The following is a 16,625-nucleotide window of genomic DNA, read 5'->3' as shown; positions in this document are numbered from 1 at the left end:
TAAAACAATATATGAACCGATACTTTACCATGGGAATTTCCTTATTTATTTAATCTATGGGTATTTCCATAGACATCACCCTAATGCCTGCAGCTCTGCATGTGATTACATTTTTAAAATCAGTGTTCTGGGCTGTATTAAATAAAATTTAAAACACATTTCTAAGGAATGAAAAGAAAAACTGCACACTCATTACTTAAATGGTTGGGGAAACATAACAGAGGATTATATTTTTACAGAACTGCAGTATTTACCTGATATACTGTAAATAGGGCTTCCAATAATAGTCTAGTAAACATTATAAACAGTTCAGACCTTCTCACCTGCAAATGGAATGTGTTTTTTCATAAAAATAGGAGTACATTTTCTGCTTATTGAGGATTTCAGAAATAAAAATACATGTTCCAAGTAACATCAGAAAAGCACCATACATTTGGACTAACATTAGCATTGTTAAAATCTTTTTTAAATTAATCTCACCATTGCAAGAATGACACATTTTGTTCTTAATTTTAAAACAGATCTTTTTCAGAATGTGAAAAGTCTTAAGAGAGTTTACTATGTAAATGATCATATTATATAATAAATATGTAGTAAACATAATATAGAAACACTGCTTTAATATTAGTTTCTAAGAATACTTATAAACTTATAATTTGTTGATATATTGTCTAGGGAAAGCATTTATATATGTTATGTATTGACAAAAAAGATGTATCAAAAGATAAATTAAATACCTGCAGTATTTAAATAGTGTAAACCTTAACTGCTTGTTAAAATAGGCTACTGTACCTCCTTATGTTTTAAACAATATCAAGTTTTTCTGAACATTAATAATTGGTTACACTTATATAGCACTTTTCTGGACACTCCACTTAAAGCACTTTATAGGTAATGGGGACTCCCCTCCACCAATGTGCAGCATCCACCTGGATGATGCAACAGCTGCCATAGTGTGCCAGAACACTCACCACACACCAGCTATTAGTAGGGAGGAGAGCAGAGTGATGAAGCTAATTCATAGATGGGGATTAGTATGAGGATTAGTAGCATAAGGGCCAATGGGAAATTTTGACCAGGACACCAGCATTACACCCCTACACTTTTCAAGAAACACCCTGGGACTTTTAATATCCACAGAGAGTAAACCTTGGTTATATGTCTTACAGTTTAGTGTCCCCATCACTATAGTGGGGCATTAGAATATGGACCACAGGGTAAGCACCCCCTGCTGGCCCCACTAACACCTCTTCCAGCACCAACCTTAGTTTTTCTCAGGAGGTCTGCTATCCAGGTACTGGCCAGGCTCACACCTGCTTAGCAGTACTGGATTGACAGTTGTGAGTTGCAGGATGATATGGCTACTGCCTTATTAAATTTTCACACTCTTAAACGAGAAAATGGCAGGCATTCGATAAATAATTACATTGACTTTTTGCAGAAGCTGGCGTTTGTAATGTTATTTTTGACAACATGATGTGATTTACGTATCAGCTGCTGGTAATGCTTAGAGGGGAACTCGAGTGCAATACCGACTCCAGCCACTCTTATAGATGCGAGTCTCAGTAATTTTCCATTCTCTGATTGACGCCCCCTCACTGTAGAGCGTCCTCACCTCACTGGATGAAAAAATAACTTGTTTTTCTCGCCACCGCCGCACGGAGTTTTGAGACCGATCTTTAGTCCCATCAGCTTCATTCCCAAAACGACCATCGCCCTGAAGAGTCAGCTCGTCGGTCCCCTCACCGAGGCCGGATGGTAAAATCCAACCTCCAGCGGATCCTAAATAGTCATTGCTTTGCCCGAGAGAAAGAAGGAAAACAACAGTACCACACCGTCATGGCTGCTTTAAGTAGTAGTATTTGTGACATGATGGACAAGTAAGTGAATGTAAAAAAAAGCTGGGGACGGGTAGGTTTTATATAGCCACAGTGTCTAAGAAAATCGCAGATGTCACCGATTAAACGTTTACGAATGAAAATTATTATTTAGATATAAGAGCCGTTTTTCCTTTTATGTGTATATCAAAATTTTCACGCCGTCTTTTTTGTGCGTCTATTGTTTTTAGTAAAACATGGCCCTCTTTAAACCTCTTCCTTATTAATAAAGCATACGTCACAGTTCATTTGGGGATCTTCCTTTTTTAACTAGTAGGAAAATATCGATATGATCAATGAATTTAATAGTTATAAATAACTGTTTTATTGTATAACTTATCACATTAATTTGATTTTGTCGATAAATTAAAGACAGGCCCTGTTCAGAAGAGCTATAGGAAGGAAACGTGGACACATTTTTGGACTTCGATTATATTGTCCGATATAATTATATAGTATATATATATAGTATATTGTATAGTAAACATGTAAAAGTGGACTTTATTTGTATGGATTATTTTTTGTTTTTGTTTTTTGTTTTGTTTTTGTTTTCTAACATTCAGCTCCATTCTAAGGCCTTGTTCTCCTTGAAGGAGACGACAGCTACGTCACAATAGTCATCCTACTTCCTCTTTCATGTAACTTGCGCCTGTGGTTAATTTTACAGTAGTGAGATACCTGCTGCCCTGCATTACGGTTTCATTCCCGGTGCGTCTTCATCAGTCTCGATACGTTTCCTGTTAAACAAACACTGGAGAGCTTGTGGTATTTTTCGAATTCTTAAGCACAACTACAAAATTTAGGTAGTCAGACAAGAATGATAGAACCTTATTAAGGCTCACAATATGTACCCCAAAGAGAAACACTCACATTATTACAATTTAGATACCTTTTACTAATCGTGCTTACACTCGAATAATAAACTGCGGTAATTGTACGTTCGTAACAAGACACCGGTTTTTGATATTTTGTGTTTTGCAATTGCTTTAAATCTGTTTAATTGAACATCAAAGTTTGCTACAACATGTACCAGAAAAAAAAACTTTTCCGTCTTTTTCATCGTCGTATTCCTTCATCCTATATGCAATGTTTTTGCATTAAAGCATCTGTGTTTTTCTGAAATAAGATTATTTTATTTATATACTCGAAACACGGTTGCGTTTAATCCAATAAATTATTTGTGTAATTTTACACTGTCTAGTTTGTGCACTTTGCACTCTTCTAGTGTTGCTAAGATACCTGGATCTATTTAAGTCTAGTGTTGAGCATAAACTATAATAGAAATGCTCAATCATTTTCATGTAAACAGAGGTGCCTTTCAGGCGTTACTGCGCACAAACAAAAAGCTACAGATATTTAAAATTAACTTTCAAACAAAACAGTATTAAATAGTATATAGTTGTGGATTAAGAGTAAACAAAATTAGTCAATACATGTTCTAAAATTGGTTTTTGATGGGTGTATTAATCTCTGAAATAATGTGTAAAAAATAAAATGAATGTGTAAACTTAAAAGCGCTGTATAATAGTGCTTGCATAAAACAGGGCAGAAGTTGAAAAAAATAGTAAAAGGGCCAAATAGACTAAAGTCATTAGTGAGAAGATAAGTGTCCAAGACATTTCTGTCCATAGTTGCAGGAACTCTGAAAGATCTAGACAGTGGGTTTCACAAACATGGTGCAACACAAGAGAAGGCTGCATTGCCCATTGCGTAGAGCTTGGTCTTCAGTAAAGTAATTTCTGAATCTGCAGATCTCTGGTTAAGTATTGGACTGTACTCATGTAGTACACCACATTAATGAAAGAGGAACCAGACCCCAGTACCTTATGAGTCAGCAGGAGAACCTTAAAATCCATTCACATGTAGGCAGTACAATGTTACCCTTAACCCCACTGCATTTTAACATCAGCATTAGAACAGATGACAGTTGAATCTCGTATTTATTTTTCTTTGTGTTTTATTTTGTAGTTAAAGTGGGGTTATATTTTCAGGTAGAATGTCCAGGTAGAATTGTTGTTTTCCAGGACAATAAAAATGTAGAAACCCTGGTTTAAAACTATGGCTTATGGATATTCATATGAACTTGAAATATCTTTGTGTAAGAAACAATAGGTAGATTGACCACTGCTTTTCCTAATTTATGTCACTGATCTAGATTTTGGTATAGTTCACAAACAACTCGAGTTAGTTGATCATACCAAACTAGGAGGATTCAACGTGCATTCAGTTGTTAAATGCATGTCCTAATCCTAGTCCTAATGTTAGTTTGCAGTGGTTTACCAATCTTGCTTTATGGTTGGTTCAGAATAAGCCTATTTGTATATGTGTAAATCATTCTAAACCTAGGAAAAAACATTGAAAGATGGATCTAAAAAGCGAGATGCTTAAACTTTGGCTGTGGATGAGAGAATGAGGGATAGCTATAAGATCTTTGAGAAATGTATACCTAGAAAAAGACAACCTTTTTGACAATACATAGGATATGTTTAAGATGGAAGTTTAACAATGTAAAATGGTTTAAAAGCTAGAAGGGCTGATTATCACCAGAAATGCTTTAATAAATTTAGACCTGCATCTGGGGTTATGTCACATGAAAAGTCTCTACCTAGTGATGGCAGGAATAACTGAAAAGTTAGTGTGGTCTCATCTAACCTATGTACTGTTTTCCAGCCTGTCTCTGCACTGTAGCAGTACCCGTGGTCCGGGGCCTCTGTGGTGCTCCTGATGCCCCTCTCCCACCCCTGAAGATCCCAGGTGGGCGAGGGAATGGTCAAAGGGATCACACTCCTTCAGCTCGGCTGCTGCACTCAGTACGTATTTCCTGCTGTTGTATCTCAGCTGGAATGCCTGTGAACATTGGTGAATCCAGAACCAGGGCTGTCTCATTCTGAACCTAGAGCACGAAAATCGAGTGGGTTTTACAGGGCTTTATGAGTTATTACCTTCTTTACAACCTGTTGTAGGAGTGGGAAGTTACTTGGTAATTGTAACTAATATTTCAATTAGGAGCTCAGCTGGAATATAAGATTAAAAACATTTTCAAGGCTCACAACTTAATTCCGTGATACTTCTTTAATTTTCCAAAATGGATAAACTGCATTTGAGCTTGTTTTAACAGTTAACTCTTCAGCTAATGAGGACAAATATGTTTTTTTCAGGCATATTCTATTTAAATTAATATTTTTATTAATTTCTTGTATAAGAAAGGTGTTCAAAATTATCAGGCTGTTAAGCCATTTGCAAAACCCCTGACCCTTGCGCAAAGTGCTCCCGCTCTAAACACATCATTTTACTTCAAACTTAATACAGCCAAGTTGAGTGCCAACAGGATAAATAGCATATGCACAAATGGGATTTGTACATGAAAAAGATGGTGGTCCAACCATTCATCTGTTCCTTCTTTTTCTTTCTCAATGTGTGGCCACTACAATTTCACCAATTAACTGTAAACTTGATAAGTACCATTGCAGTTAGCAGCTAACATCTGATACACTGCTATTCCTGCTTATATGGTGGCTATATTTTGTTTTCACAACTGAAAATGCCTCTGGCTTGGAAACTGGTGCTCTGATAACAGAAACTTGGCAGATGTCATGGGCAGTTAGTTGACATGAGCTGGTTCTGATGTGCACTTCATGCGTTGCAACGATAATTTTCCCTCCTGCATTGGGTCGTAACCTGTAATATTAACTGCTCCTCTTAAAAATAGCTTTGCCATTGCTCTATGCACTTTATATATATATAATTCTAGTGGCACTTTAAATAAAGTATTGTGAAATGGGGTTCCTGCAAAAAAGAGAGGGGTATTTTGATCTCTTCTCTTGTCCTTCTCCTGTTCAAGGAACATAACGTGCACAATGTTATGTGTTGTTTAGAAGGTGGCAGCAAGAGCACAAAACAAAGATCACAGAAAATCCCATGTGTGACACTGGTGACAAATTTCTGAGCAAAATATCCAGATGCATAACAATATATATGTTATAGTAATAAATATATGTTGCTTTGCACAAAAAGTTTAGCTAAATTACTTTATGGCATGAGACATTAAAAAATAAGGTGCAGAAACACTTTCTATTTTACAATGTATTTACATGCAGTTGTTTTTTTTTCCTGGTTATAAATTTGGTTCACAGAGTAGGTACTGAAAGTGGTGTTTTTTCCCCTTGCTGTTTTGTATAGTTTAACACAGCCATATTAGACCTGGATGCTTTTTTTGACAGATGCGTTTGCTGATATGTTTTTATTTCAATATTCTGAACAAGCCCATTGGCATGACTTTGAGAATTTTGAGTTCTTGAATTAAGTCGTTAGTCTTCTCTATTAAACAAGGTTCAGTTCTAAAAATCTAAAAAGGTGACGTTCAGGCTATGCAGAACATAAGAAAGGTTAGAAACAAGAGGATGCCATTTGGCCCATCTAGCATGTTTGGTAAGGCATTCCTTTAAACCTGGGTGTAAATATGGTTGCTTTTCTCTGGACTGATTAAAGAAATGGATGGATATTGTTCAGAGCACATCTAAACAGTACAGCTAATCATTTTAAAATAATTGGAGTGACCTTAGTCTTTGAGGGCCATCATTAAGTTTGCAGATGACACCACTATAATAGGACTGATCAGTGATGATGACGAGTCCACTTACAGGGATGAAGTTGTACAGCTGCTTAGGTGGTGTCATAGCAATAACCTGGACTTGAACATAAAGAAAATGAAAGAGCTAATAGTGGACTTTCGGAGACACAGGCCATACACTCACAGCCCACTCAGTACTGATGGAACGGAAGTGGAAACAGTCACCAGCTTTAGGTTTTTGGGAATTCACATCTCTAAAGATCTAACCTGGACTGTGAACACTGACTCTTATCATGAAGAAGGCTCAGCAGCGCCTTTATTTCTTGAGGTGCCTCAAGCAATGAGGGATATATAGCTGCCACTCCACAGAGCAAAAGCAAAATTGATCTGACATAACTCATGCATCAGATATGTTTTAAATCTGTTAAAGGTTTGCATTTAGTTTTTTGTGTGTCTCTCCTTGGTATCGTAAAATTTGAAAAATTAATTAATTTTCTCCAGTCCAATACCCTGGTTGGTTAACAAATTAATGAAATTTGGAAGCCATAATTGTAGAGCAATATCTGTGGAGAGTCCTCAGTAATCATGTGAATATCTGGGAAATATGGTTATCCTTATTGGAGGCTAAGCACATAATTCAGTTCCTGGTAACTCATATGCAATGTTTCCTTGTAGTGCTCTTATGTACCTTTGTTGTCTGAAATCTCTGTTAATGGCTGTAAATAATATACTGTATGTAAAATAAACACTTACCAGAGGTTAATTATGCTTTATGAATAGAATAGAATCTAATTTTAGCATAGTGTTGCTTCTTTGGATGAAGTAGTAATAATGGAAAATGACTGCCTAATATATATAGCTATATTATATAAGAATTGAAGGTAGTATTACTAGAATATAGTTTATATCTTACCAAAAAGAAAAACGTAACATTAATTGTTTTTTTATAAATGAAGTATAATAACATAACCTTTGTTGCTAAGAACTATATGTCTAGATAATACCATAAACCTCTTTAAAAAGCAAGGTTATTGGAATAAGTCAACTTAAAAGATACAGGACAAAAATCACAATGTCCTTATATAATGTAGAAGATTCTATTATTCCTGACACACACAGGAACAGAGGCAGAAGTATTTAAGTACACCTCACCCAGACAAGCCAGCTTAACCCTAGTCCCCCTAGTAATTCAGTGTTAGTACTCATATTTAAAACTATAACACACATCTTCAGATAATTTCTGCAGTTTCCTCCAGAGGGGGACACAAGAAAAAAAACCTCAGTGTCTCAATGTTAAACTAGGTCATTACTTTTGTTCTGTCAAATGCGGCTCATTATTTAGTACACAGAGAAGGCATCATGAAAAGAAAGTAAGTTGCTTGATTTTACCACATCCTTTCATGTGACTCACAGAAAGCTGTGAGATGGACCTCATGAGTTGTGAAAGGATAGTGTCTGTACTCATGTAAGGGCTGCCAAACAATACTGATATTGTAAGACGATTCAATGGTTGAGTTATCAATTCAGCTTGCTGCTAAGAGGGAGGGCAGTCACATTTTGTTTTCTCTTTTTCTCAAGTGCTTAGCTTTGTTGCTGGAGAATTCAGTGCAAATCTTCTCCCGGATGGCTACATTTTTGGAAGGAAAGGGACAGGGATTTGAGGATAAGTTATTAGTACCTTAACTTTGAGGATAAATTATTAGTACCTTAATCAAACCTCAATGTTTAATTTAGTTCCAGTGTGAAAGCTGGATTGAATTTTTGTCAATGTGGTGAAAAAACTCCTGGGAACCTAAAGTATAGTAAATAGCATGGGGTAAAAACCCCTGGGACTTATTCCAGTGAAGAACATCTTCTGTATTTGGGAAGCAGCACTTGGACAAAACTGTTCTGACACAGAAATCTGTATCTAACTCGTGACATCGACTCTACTGCTGGCTATGGCTAAGAATGCTGAACACGTTTCTGTCTACAAGAGAAGGAATTATGGCTTACATCTCAAGACTATTAGCTCATTTAAAATTGGAGGATTTCGGAGTCATGTTTCGTTAATTATAAATTTGCCGCAATCATGGTTTTGGGTGGAGGGCAGTGACAGACAAAACGTGGAAGTCAGTTATCAGCACTTACAAAAGTTGGGGGACTATGCGGTAAAATTGTGGCATTTATGCTTGAATTCACATATGAGTAGATTTAAGAAAACCTTTTCATTGTGTTTAATATTTCATTTTGATTGCATGAGATGCATGTCTAAACAAGCTTCGGAAATTACGCTTTGTGATGCTTTATCTTTTACAAAACTCCCTTCTAACTAAAAACTTTTATTACACCCACTCTTCCCTTGGTCTTACACTATTTCAACAATTATAGGCTCTGCTTTCCCTCCCTTATCTTTGCACAGCTGCATCCCTTGTTAGTCTGTGTCTTTTTGGGATGATTTTATCTTTGCATTTTCTGCTAAGAATACCATATAGGAAACTGGATTAAACCATTAGTTTATTTTGACTTTTTTAGCGTTCTAGCATTTGTCTGTGAGTGATTCTAGAAAAAGCGAATAGATTGCAGAGTTTTAAAATACGTCTAAATACTGTAAAAATTGCACTTTCAGAGGAATTTCCAGAAGTTCTCCTTTTCCTTTTTTTCATTTGAAATTGCAGATTACAGTTTACAAACTTGAGTATAAAATAGCTGGGCTTTCTGGCTGCAACGCCTGTCCAACCTACCTGCAGTGCCATTCATCATTTGGGGCACAGTAAGTTTTACAGTGCTAACTGGAGTAGCACAAAGCTAGGGACCCCAGGCTGAGCTATCCCAGCATGATCCAGTGGCACTCCATTATTTGTGTGAGGCCAGAACTGCAGGAATCCTTGTCACAGTCAGCAAATGACATGGATGGCCACAGACCAAGCTCTTTTACTTATTGAGCCACTCTGCAATCCTCTCCTCCTTTTTAGTATAAATTATACTGGCCTTCTTGAATGTTTCAAGATGGGGCCATACTCAGTGGTATTAAACAAAATCTAGGGTTTACTGGCAGCCTTTGTTTTTGCCTTTTGGGATGCATGCTGTCCGCTATTAAAGTGGCTTTGTATTTCAACTTGGAACCAAGTTTGAACACTTTGGGTCCGGCACGTCTTGGAGAGCACTATGTACCGACTACTCTGCTGAATCGTATGTCGATGTAGGTTGCTTACACAGTGGGAATGTAAGGATGCTTTATTTCTGAAAAATGTTATATTATGTCCTCTGTAGATGGAAGTGTGTGCAAACATGTGAATGCTGGGGTACTAAGAATTGATTGGTATGACAGGATGCGACACATATCAGATATTGTTGTGATAATAATTGGAAAGTAAAAAATCTGATACTTATACTTGAAATATTTTTGTATATCATTACATGTTTTTCATTCCCAGGATGGGAAGCTCACTGTTACAGAAGAGCCCGCTGTAAATGGACGACCAGGGCTCCTCCATTTCCAGAGCAAACCTACCCACTCCAAGGTTATCCAGTGGGACGCAGTGCTGAACGGCAACAACTTGTACGTAGAAATCCCCTGGGATGTGCTACCTGAAGGCAGCAAGGAAAGGTGAGTCCAGCAAGCCTGGGGTACAAACAAAAATTAAAAAAAGTTATTGTACAAGCCTGTCTTACCATTACTCTTGTGTGTTCTGTAGTTTATACTTCGAAATAAGTTTAACGAAATTTAACTAGCTAATATAAGTTTTTTTTTAATGCTTTGAGATGATCTTAAAGGCATTCTATAAGAAATGTCATACTGTAAATTCATTTTGCTTTTGCCTGTTCTGTTACAGTGTGGTTCTAAATTGCTGTTTTTTTTAATTGTGCATTTCTATTCAAGAAAAAAAGCTTTGAAAACAACCTTTGAAACAGTTTTCTTCTAGTTTTCAGATTGACCTTTTAGTTTGAACTGTTAAGGCTGCATAAGTCTTGCAAGTCAGCTTTGTAAAAAAGTTTGTTGTCAGTGTTTTTTGCTTGGCGGGCAGTTTATATGCATAGTGAGAAATGAAAGAACAATGGAGTATCTTGTGACTGTATTCCTAGTCCTCAGAGTTCCACCTCATGCTTAACATTATACAAACTTTATCTGTGCTAAGGACCTCTCGGAGCACATTGTATTTCACTGCTTTCCATTTTTTATCTGATGAACAGCTTTGTGGCCCTCTTAGAGTACGCTGAAGAACATCTGAAAGTTGTCAAGGTTTTCCTTTGCTTTTACAAGAAAAGAGAAGATAGAGGTATGTACTGAAACTGTGCTGCAATGTCCTTGTATGACTACGATGTTTATTCACAAACTAATACAAGGACTTTTTCATATTCAGCTAGTTGTTTGTTTCAGTTTGTCATTAAATTTGTTTTTTTAGAAAGAGAAAAGCACAGAATGCATCAGTCTCAGCATGGTTTGAAATTTTATTTAATTAAAGATTTAATATTTTAAATAGACTTAAAAGTTTATTAAGTTTTTGCTGTGTTTTCAGTGGCTTATCTTAAAAATAATTTTAAATTTGTGAGGATTACCGAATAATATTCTGACATTGTTAAAAATATTACATTTTAACTCCTTTCTACAGAGAAATTGAGAATTTCTGTTTACATTTTGGGCAGCTGACCCATAAAATATAAAAATAATGAATGTTTACTGCATTAAAACTATTCAGTTAAGTCTTATGCTGCACGAATCTTTCAGGATGCCAAATAAAAAAGATTGTATAAGCAATTCTGTTGTATTAGGTTCTATATGATTTCTTCCTTTTTTAGAAGTGTTGCAATTTATTACTGTGTGCAATTTAAAAAGTGCTGAGTAAAATGTAACCCTAAGGCAGAAAGAGATTTGAAAACGGTTCATACTGCTTCATGATGAAGGCTGTTTACAAGAGCAGACTACCATTATACAAGCTGATTGTCAATGTCTTTGCTGTTGGGCCTTTTCCACAATCTTTATGCTGATACTTGTAGCTGTGCTTGTGCTGGCATGTATCACCTCTTAAAAAGTTTACCAGTTTTGCTGCAGTCTTTATCTGTGGTGAGATTTGGTTACAGCTGGCAAAAAGCAGTGAAAGATCTGCTTTGATTTAACATCCATGCAAAATCAGTGCGTTAATAGATTTTCTTTTGTCTGTAGCTAAGCTGCTGCGAACCTTCAGCTTTCTGGGCTTTGAGGTTGTGAAACCAGGCCATGCCCTCATCCCCCCTAGACAGGATGTGTTCTTCATGGCATACACCTTTGACAGAGACTCATCTGATGAAGAATGAAGCAACCAATCCATGATGTTTTATGTGACTCAAGTGCTTATTGCCTTCTGTGCTTTTGTGTTCTAAAGATGCTTCTTGTTATTGTTTTAGATTATGTTGTGTCACAATGTTTTTTTGTTGTGTGCTTGGTTGATAAACCTTAAATAAATCAGTACTTTCAAAACAGCTGTCCGTTTTGGGGAATTTTCACAAGCTTATTGTGATTTAATAAAATCAGACCGAAGGTTGATGCTATTATGTTGAATGTACAACATGTCTATTGGTTTATGTTTGCATGTTACATTTCTTAGTTCTTATTGGCTTTCAAATTGAAAAATGCAAGTTTTGCCCCAGAATGAATATAGATTTTGGTTTAATGCACGCACTGAGGATTTAGAAGCTGAAATATCTTGTATGGTTACTGGTAATTCAGTGCTCTAGATCTTTTTTTTTAATCACCTCACTGTTTACTCTCATATAAGCAGTCCTAAGAAATAAGTGGTCAGCTGAAAAGGAAGTATCATTGTTTGAATGAAAACATGTACTGTATGTAAAAAAGATTTGGCTTCTTATCTTTCTTTTTTCTAGAAAGCCTTATAAGGAATGAACATTTGTGAGAGGCACAATGATCCCAAAGTTTTCCTCTTTTGTTTTGTCTTTGGTGAACAATGTGATGCATAGTGTTGCCAACCTTTAGGATTTTGCTCCATGCTGCACTCAAATTTGAATATATCTGGCATTCCTTGAGTTTTTTTTTTATTAGTTTGACAGGTATTCAGGATTCACCGGCATAGTGGTACCTTTATTATTGTGCTTCTGTGATAATAAAAGTTTTAAAATTGTGAATTGCTTATTTGCTTGTCTGCCAACCCTTGGTTATTATCCAAAACTGAAATGTATCAATACATTTCTGAAAACTGTTCTAATAAGTACAAGTAATAAGTACGAACAAGTAGAGATTAATTTCACACTAGAAAGGAGAACAAGTGTTTTGGCTATGAAGGACAACAGATATTCAAATATCCTTGTAGTTGGTCCATACTCTTTCAGTACTCAACAATTAATCTAGTTCTAATCTCTCCATTCATTTACAGATTGCTGCCTTCCATTTTCCTGGGTATTTGATGCCCAAATACTCCCTTGTGTTGGGTTTTAATTAATATGCTCATTCACATTTTCTTTCTCCCCCTCCACTCCACATTACCACTTATTTCTAATCTTTCCCATCATACACCTGACTTAGTTTCCACAACCAACATGTGTAGAATTAACCTCCACTTGTACTTTTGCACCTATTTTTTCCGACCTCTATACAGTTGCTATCAAAAGTATTCTCTCCTTTTGTACTTTTTTAACATTTTTCTGCATTAAAATATAGAATCACAGTGTATGTGGGATTTTCTGCTCTCAATAACATCAAAGTGAAACAATTCTACAGATCTTCCTAAATTAAAAATATTAAACTAAATGAATGTGTAAGTATTCACTCCCTTTACTATGACACACCTAAGTAGGCCCTGGTGCAACCAAATGTCTTTAGAAGTCATATAATTTGTTGAATGGATGCCACCTGTGTGCAATTAGGTTGTTTCACATGAGTTCAGGATAAATATACCCATTTGTGGGAGATCCCACAGATGACTTGTACAGCTCCCAACAAACACTACATCATGAAGACAAATGGACTTTCAAATGAATTTTGGGATAGGGTTATTGTATCAAATCAGAAAGGGTATAAGAAAATTTCCAAGGCATTACATATCGCCCAAAGTGTAGTCAATTATAAAGAAACTATGAAATATGGCACAACTGTGAAGAACAGTGTCCTCAAATGCCGAGTTTCCAAGCAAGATGTGCACAAGTCAGGGAGGCCACCAAGACTCAAGCCTGGAAAACTTGTACAGCTAGAAGGAAAAATGGATGCAGCAAAGTACATGGCTGAGATGGGAGAAATTGTACATCCATATGACAATTGTCTTGGTGGCTTACAGAATTAGGTTTCATGGGAGAGTGACAAAAAACATCAAATCTCGACTACACTTTTCCAGGAGGTGTGTGGAGACTGAGACCAAGTGGAAGAAACTTCTATGGTCTGCTGAGACCAAAATTGACTTTTTGGCCTCAATGGTACATGCTGTGCTAGGCACAAGTGTAACAGTGAACATTGTCCTGAGAACACCATCCCTACTGTGAAACATGGTGGTGGAACTATCATGCAATGGGGAAGCTTCGTTGCATTAGGGCCTGGAAGACTGAAGATAGACGATAAAATGGAGTGGAAAGTACAGAGAAATCCCGAAGGAAAATCTGTAGCAGTCTCCAAGAGACATGGGACATTGGAGAGGAATCATCTTCCAGCAAGACAGTGACCCAAAGCCATGATGAAGTGGTTTAAAAAAAAAGTTCTGGAATGGCCCAGTCAAAGCCTGCACATCAATCCAGTCTTGAATCTGTGGCCATCCAACCTGAGGGAGTTTAAGCAATTTGTTAAACAAAAATGGGCAAAGGTTGTAGCATCCAAATGTGCAAAGCTATTAGAAGCTTATTCAAGAAGACTTATGGCTGTAATTCCTGCCAAATGTGCTTCTACCAAATATTGTCTCAAAGTTAATTTGGGAGTATCTGTAGAATTTCATTTTCACTTTGACAATAAAGAATGTTCTTTGTCAACCAATAACAAAAACTCCCAGTTAAATATACGATTCCATATCATAACACAATAAAATGTCAAAGTCCAAGGGAGTGAATGCTTTGGATAGCCACTGTGTCACCAGCCAAGTGACCAGGTTTGGCTCAAAAGAAAAGAAACTCCTACAAAGCAGTCTTCAAATGCAAACAAAACTGGATTTATTGCCATCAAAATAGGGATAACCAAAAAAACCCTCACAGGAGTACTCTCCACACCTTTCCTCCAAGGCACCCTCTTCCATACTGAGGTCTTCCAGTCCCTTTTATAGCCCCTCCTATCCCAGGGCCATTCTCTCTTAAAGGGACTTTTAATATCTCATATCTGGTGGACAAATATTAAACAAATAAAGTACTTAATACAAATCCAGAGTAACCTGTAAAGTTTAACAAAGTCATGCAACAGCTTTTATACCTTTAAACCAAACAAATAATCATACATTAGTTATTTATAGATGGCCTACTAGAAACCTTTCCCTTTAAGATCAGCAGTGTTTTTAGTACCGCTGATGTGGCAGTGTGGGGAACTACAAACTACAAACAGAAAGTAACTGGTGGCCATGTTGTCCAACACAACACAATACTCCAACAGGGAACACTGCAGTGATTTTAGGGGAACAACAAAAAGGGTAAGTATCATTCACACTTCATTTGTATCACATACACACTCTCAAACATACCAGAAGGGTAGAGGGAAATATTGGAGTTATTTCACATTGTAAAAGAAAGAAAAATAACAAGCACTCTGTCACACACTGTACAATATAAAGGTAAAAACAATAACCTCTCTCCTGAGGCCTAGAATACATACTCATGTTGTAAAGCAATGTGAGTATGGGGGGTAGGAAAAAATGGGAAACCGGTTCAAGTAACTGGATTTAAAAGGAGGCTTAAAGAATCTTTTTCTCTTTGAAAAAAAATTGGGTTTTGTTTTATAAAGTCTCTCTTAGGCTATTGTGATGGCATGCTAGTTAGTGGGTGTCACATGGTTCTTGAGTCCAAGTCTACTTTATAATTCCTTCTGTTTGGAGTTTGCATGTTCTCCCTCTGTTAAAGTAGCATCACTAAGTTGTCCCAGTTTGCATGCCCTGCAATAAATTGCTGCTCTATTCAGCATGTGTGCTGTTACACAAGACTGCCATTCTATCCATCCATGCATTGTCTAACTGCTTTACCCAATACAGAGCTGCAAAGCAGGATACCTAAGATGAGATGCCAGGCAAGCACACATTCAACCGAGGCCCATTTTATTTTATAAGCCATTACCTACCAGCATGTCTTTGGACTGTAGGAGGAAAACAACGCACACATGGAAAGAACATACAAACTCTAAGCAGGTAGACTCCAGGAATTGCACCCAGGTCAGAGGTATCAATGCTAACTACTGCACCACCATGCCATCCTTCCACAAATCTCATGAGGAATAAATGGCATTATGATGATGGATGGATCTACCTCCCATTTACAAAGAGATAGAAAGCTGACTGTTCCCTGTAGTTGCATTGCTGAACCAGATCCTTATTCTGCAATATAGTGCACGGGTGAGTGAGTCACAACCAGTTTTATTTTTATTACATGGAGAGCATCATCTCTGAGTGCTATAACGTGGGTCGTATTGCCACAACATAGGTTGTAATGACATAAATAGCAGTCACGGATACAGTCATATTTTAATGCAACACACTAGTCTGTGAGCCTAGACAGTACCTGGATGGGAGACATCATGGGAAAGCTAAGGTTGCTGCTGGAAGAGGAGTGGAGCCATCGGGGGGCGCTCACCCTGTGGTTTATGTAGTTCCTAATACCCCAGTATAGTCATGGGGACACTATACTGTAAAAGAAGTTCTGTCCTTTGGATGAAACATGAAACCGAGGTTCTGACTCTCCATGATCATTAAAATCCCCCTGCATTTCTCGGGAAGAGTAGGGGTGTTAGCCCAGTGTCCTGGCCAAATTTCTCCCTGGTGTTTACCAGTCATGGCCTCCTAATAATCCCCATCTATGAATTAGCTTCATCACTCTGTTCTCCTCCCCACTGATAGCTGATGTGTGATGAGCGTACTGGCGCACTATGGCTGCTGTTGCATCATCCAGGTGGGTGCTGCACCTTGGTGGTGGTGGAGGGGATCCCCATTACCTGTCAAGCACTTTGAGTGGAGAGTCCAGAAAAACACTATATAAGTATAAGGATTATTTTTATAAATATTTGCATGTTGGGTTTTGAGGAACATTTTAGATAC

At 37.1% G+C, this 16,625-nt stretch overlaps 1 protein-coding gene across 1 annotated transcript; it reads left to right on the top strand.

Moving 5' to 3' along the window:
* The first annotated feature begins 1,616 nt into the window (after window positions 1-1,616).
* On the top strand, window positions 1,617-12,546 carry oaz1b (ornithine decarboxylase antizyme 1b). The gene is given in 6 exon segments (XM_088629443.1): window positions 1,617-1,880; window positions 4,548-4,599; window positions 4,601-4,687; window positions 9,864-10,036; window positions 10,621-10,706; window positions 11,591-12,546. Coding segments are annotated over 6 exon segments (654 nt in total). The 5' UTR covers window positions 1,617-1,755; the 3' UTR covers window positions 11,722-12,546.
* The last annotated feature ends 4,079 nt before the right edge of the window (window positions 12,547-16,625 follow it).

The sequence above is a fragment of the Lepisosteus platostomus genome, chromosome 4 (assembly GCF_059453375.1).
Source record: "Lepisosteus platostomus isolate fLepPlt1 chromosome 4, fLepPlt1.hap1, whole genome shotgun sequence".
NCBI lineage: Eukaryota > Metazoa > Chordata > Actinopteri > Semionotiformes > Lepisosteidae > Lepisosteus > Lepisosteus platostomus.
Note: the sequence above shows the minus strand (reverse complement) of the source record. Positions and strands in the feature narration are given on the sequence as shown.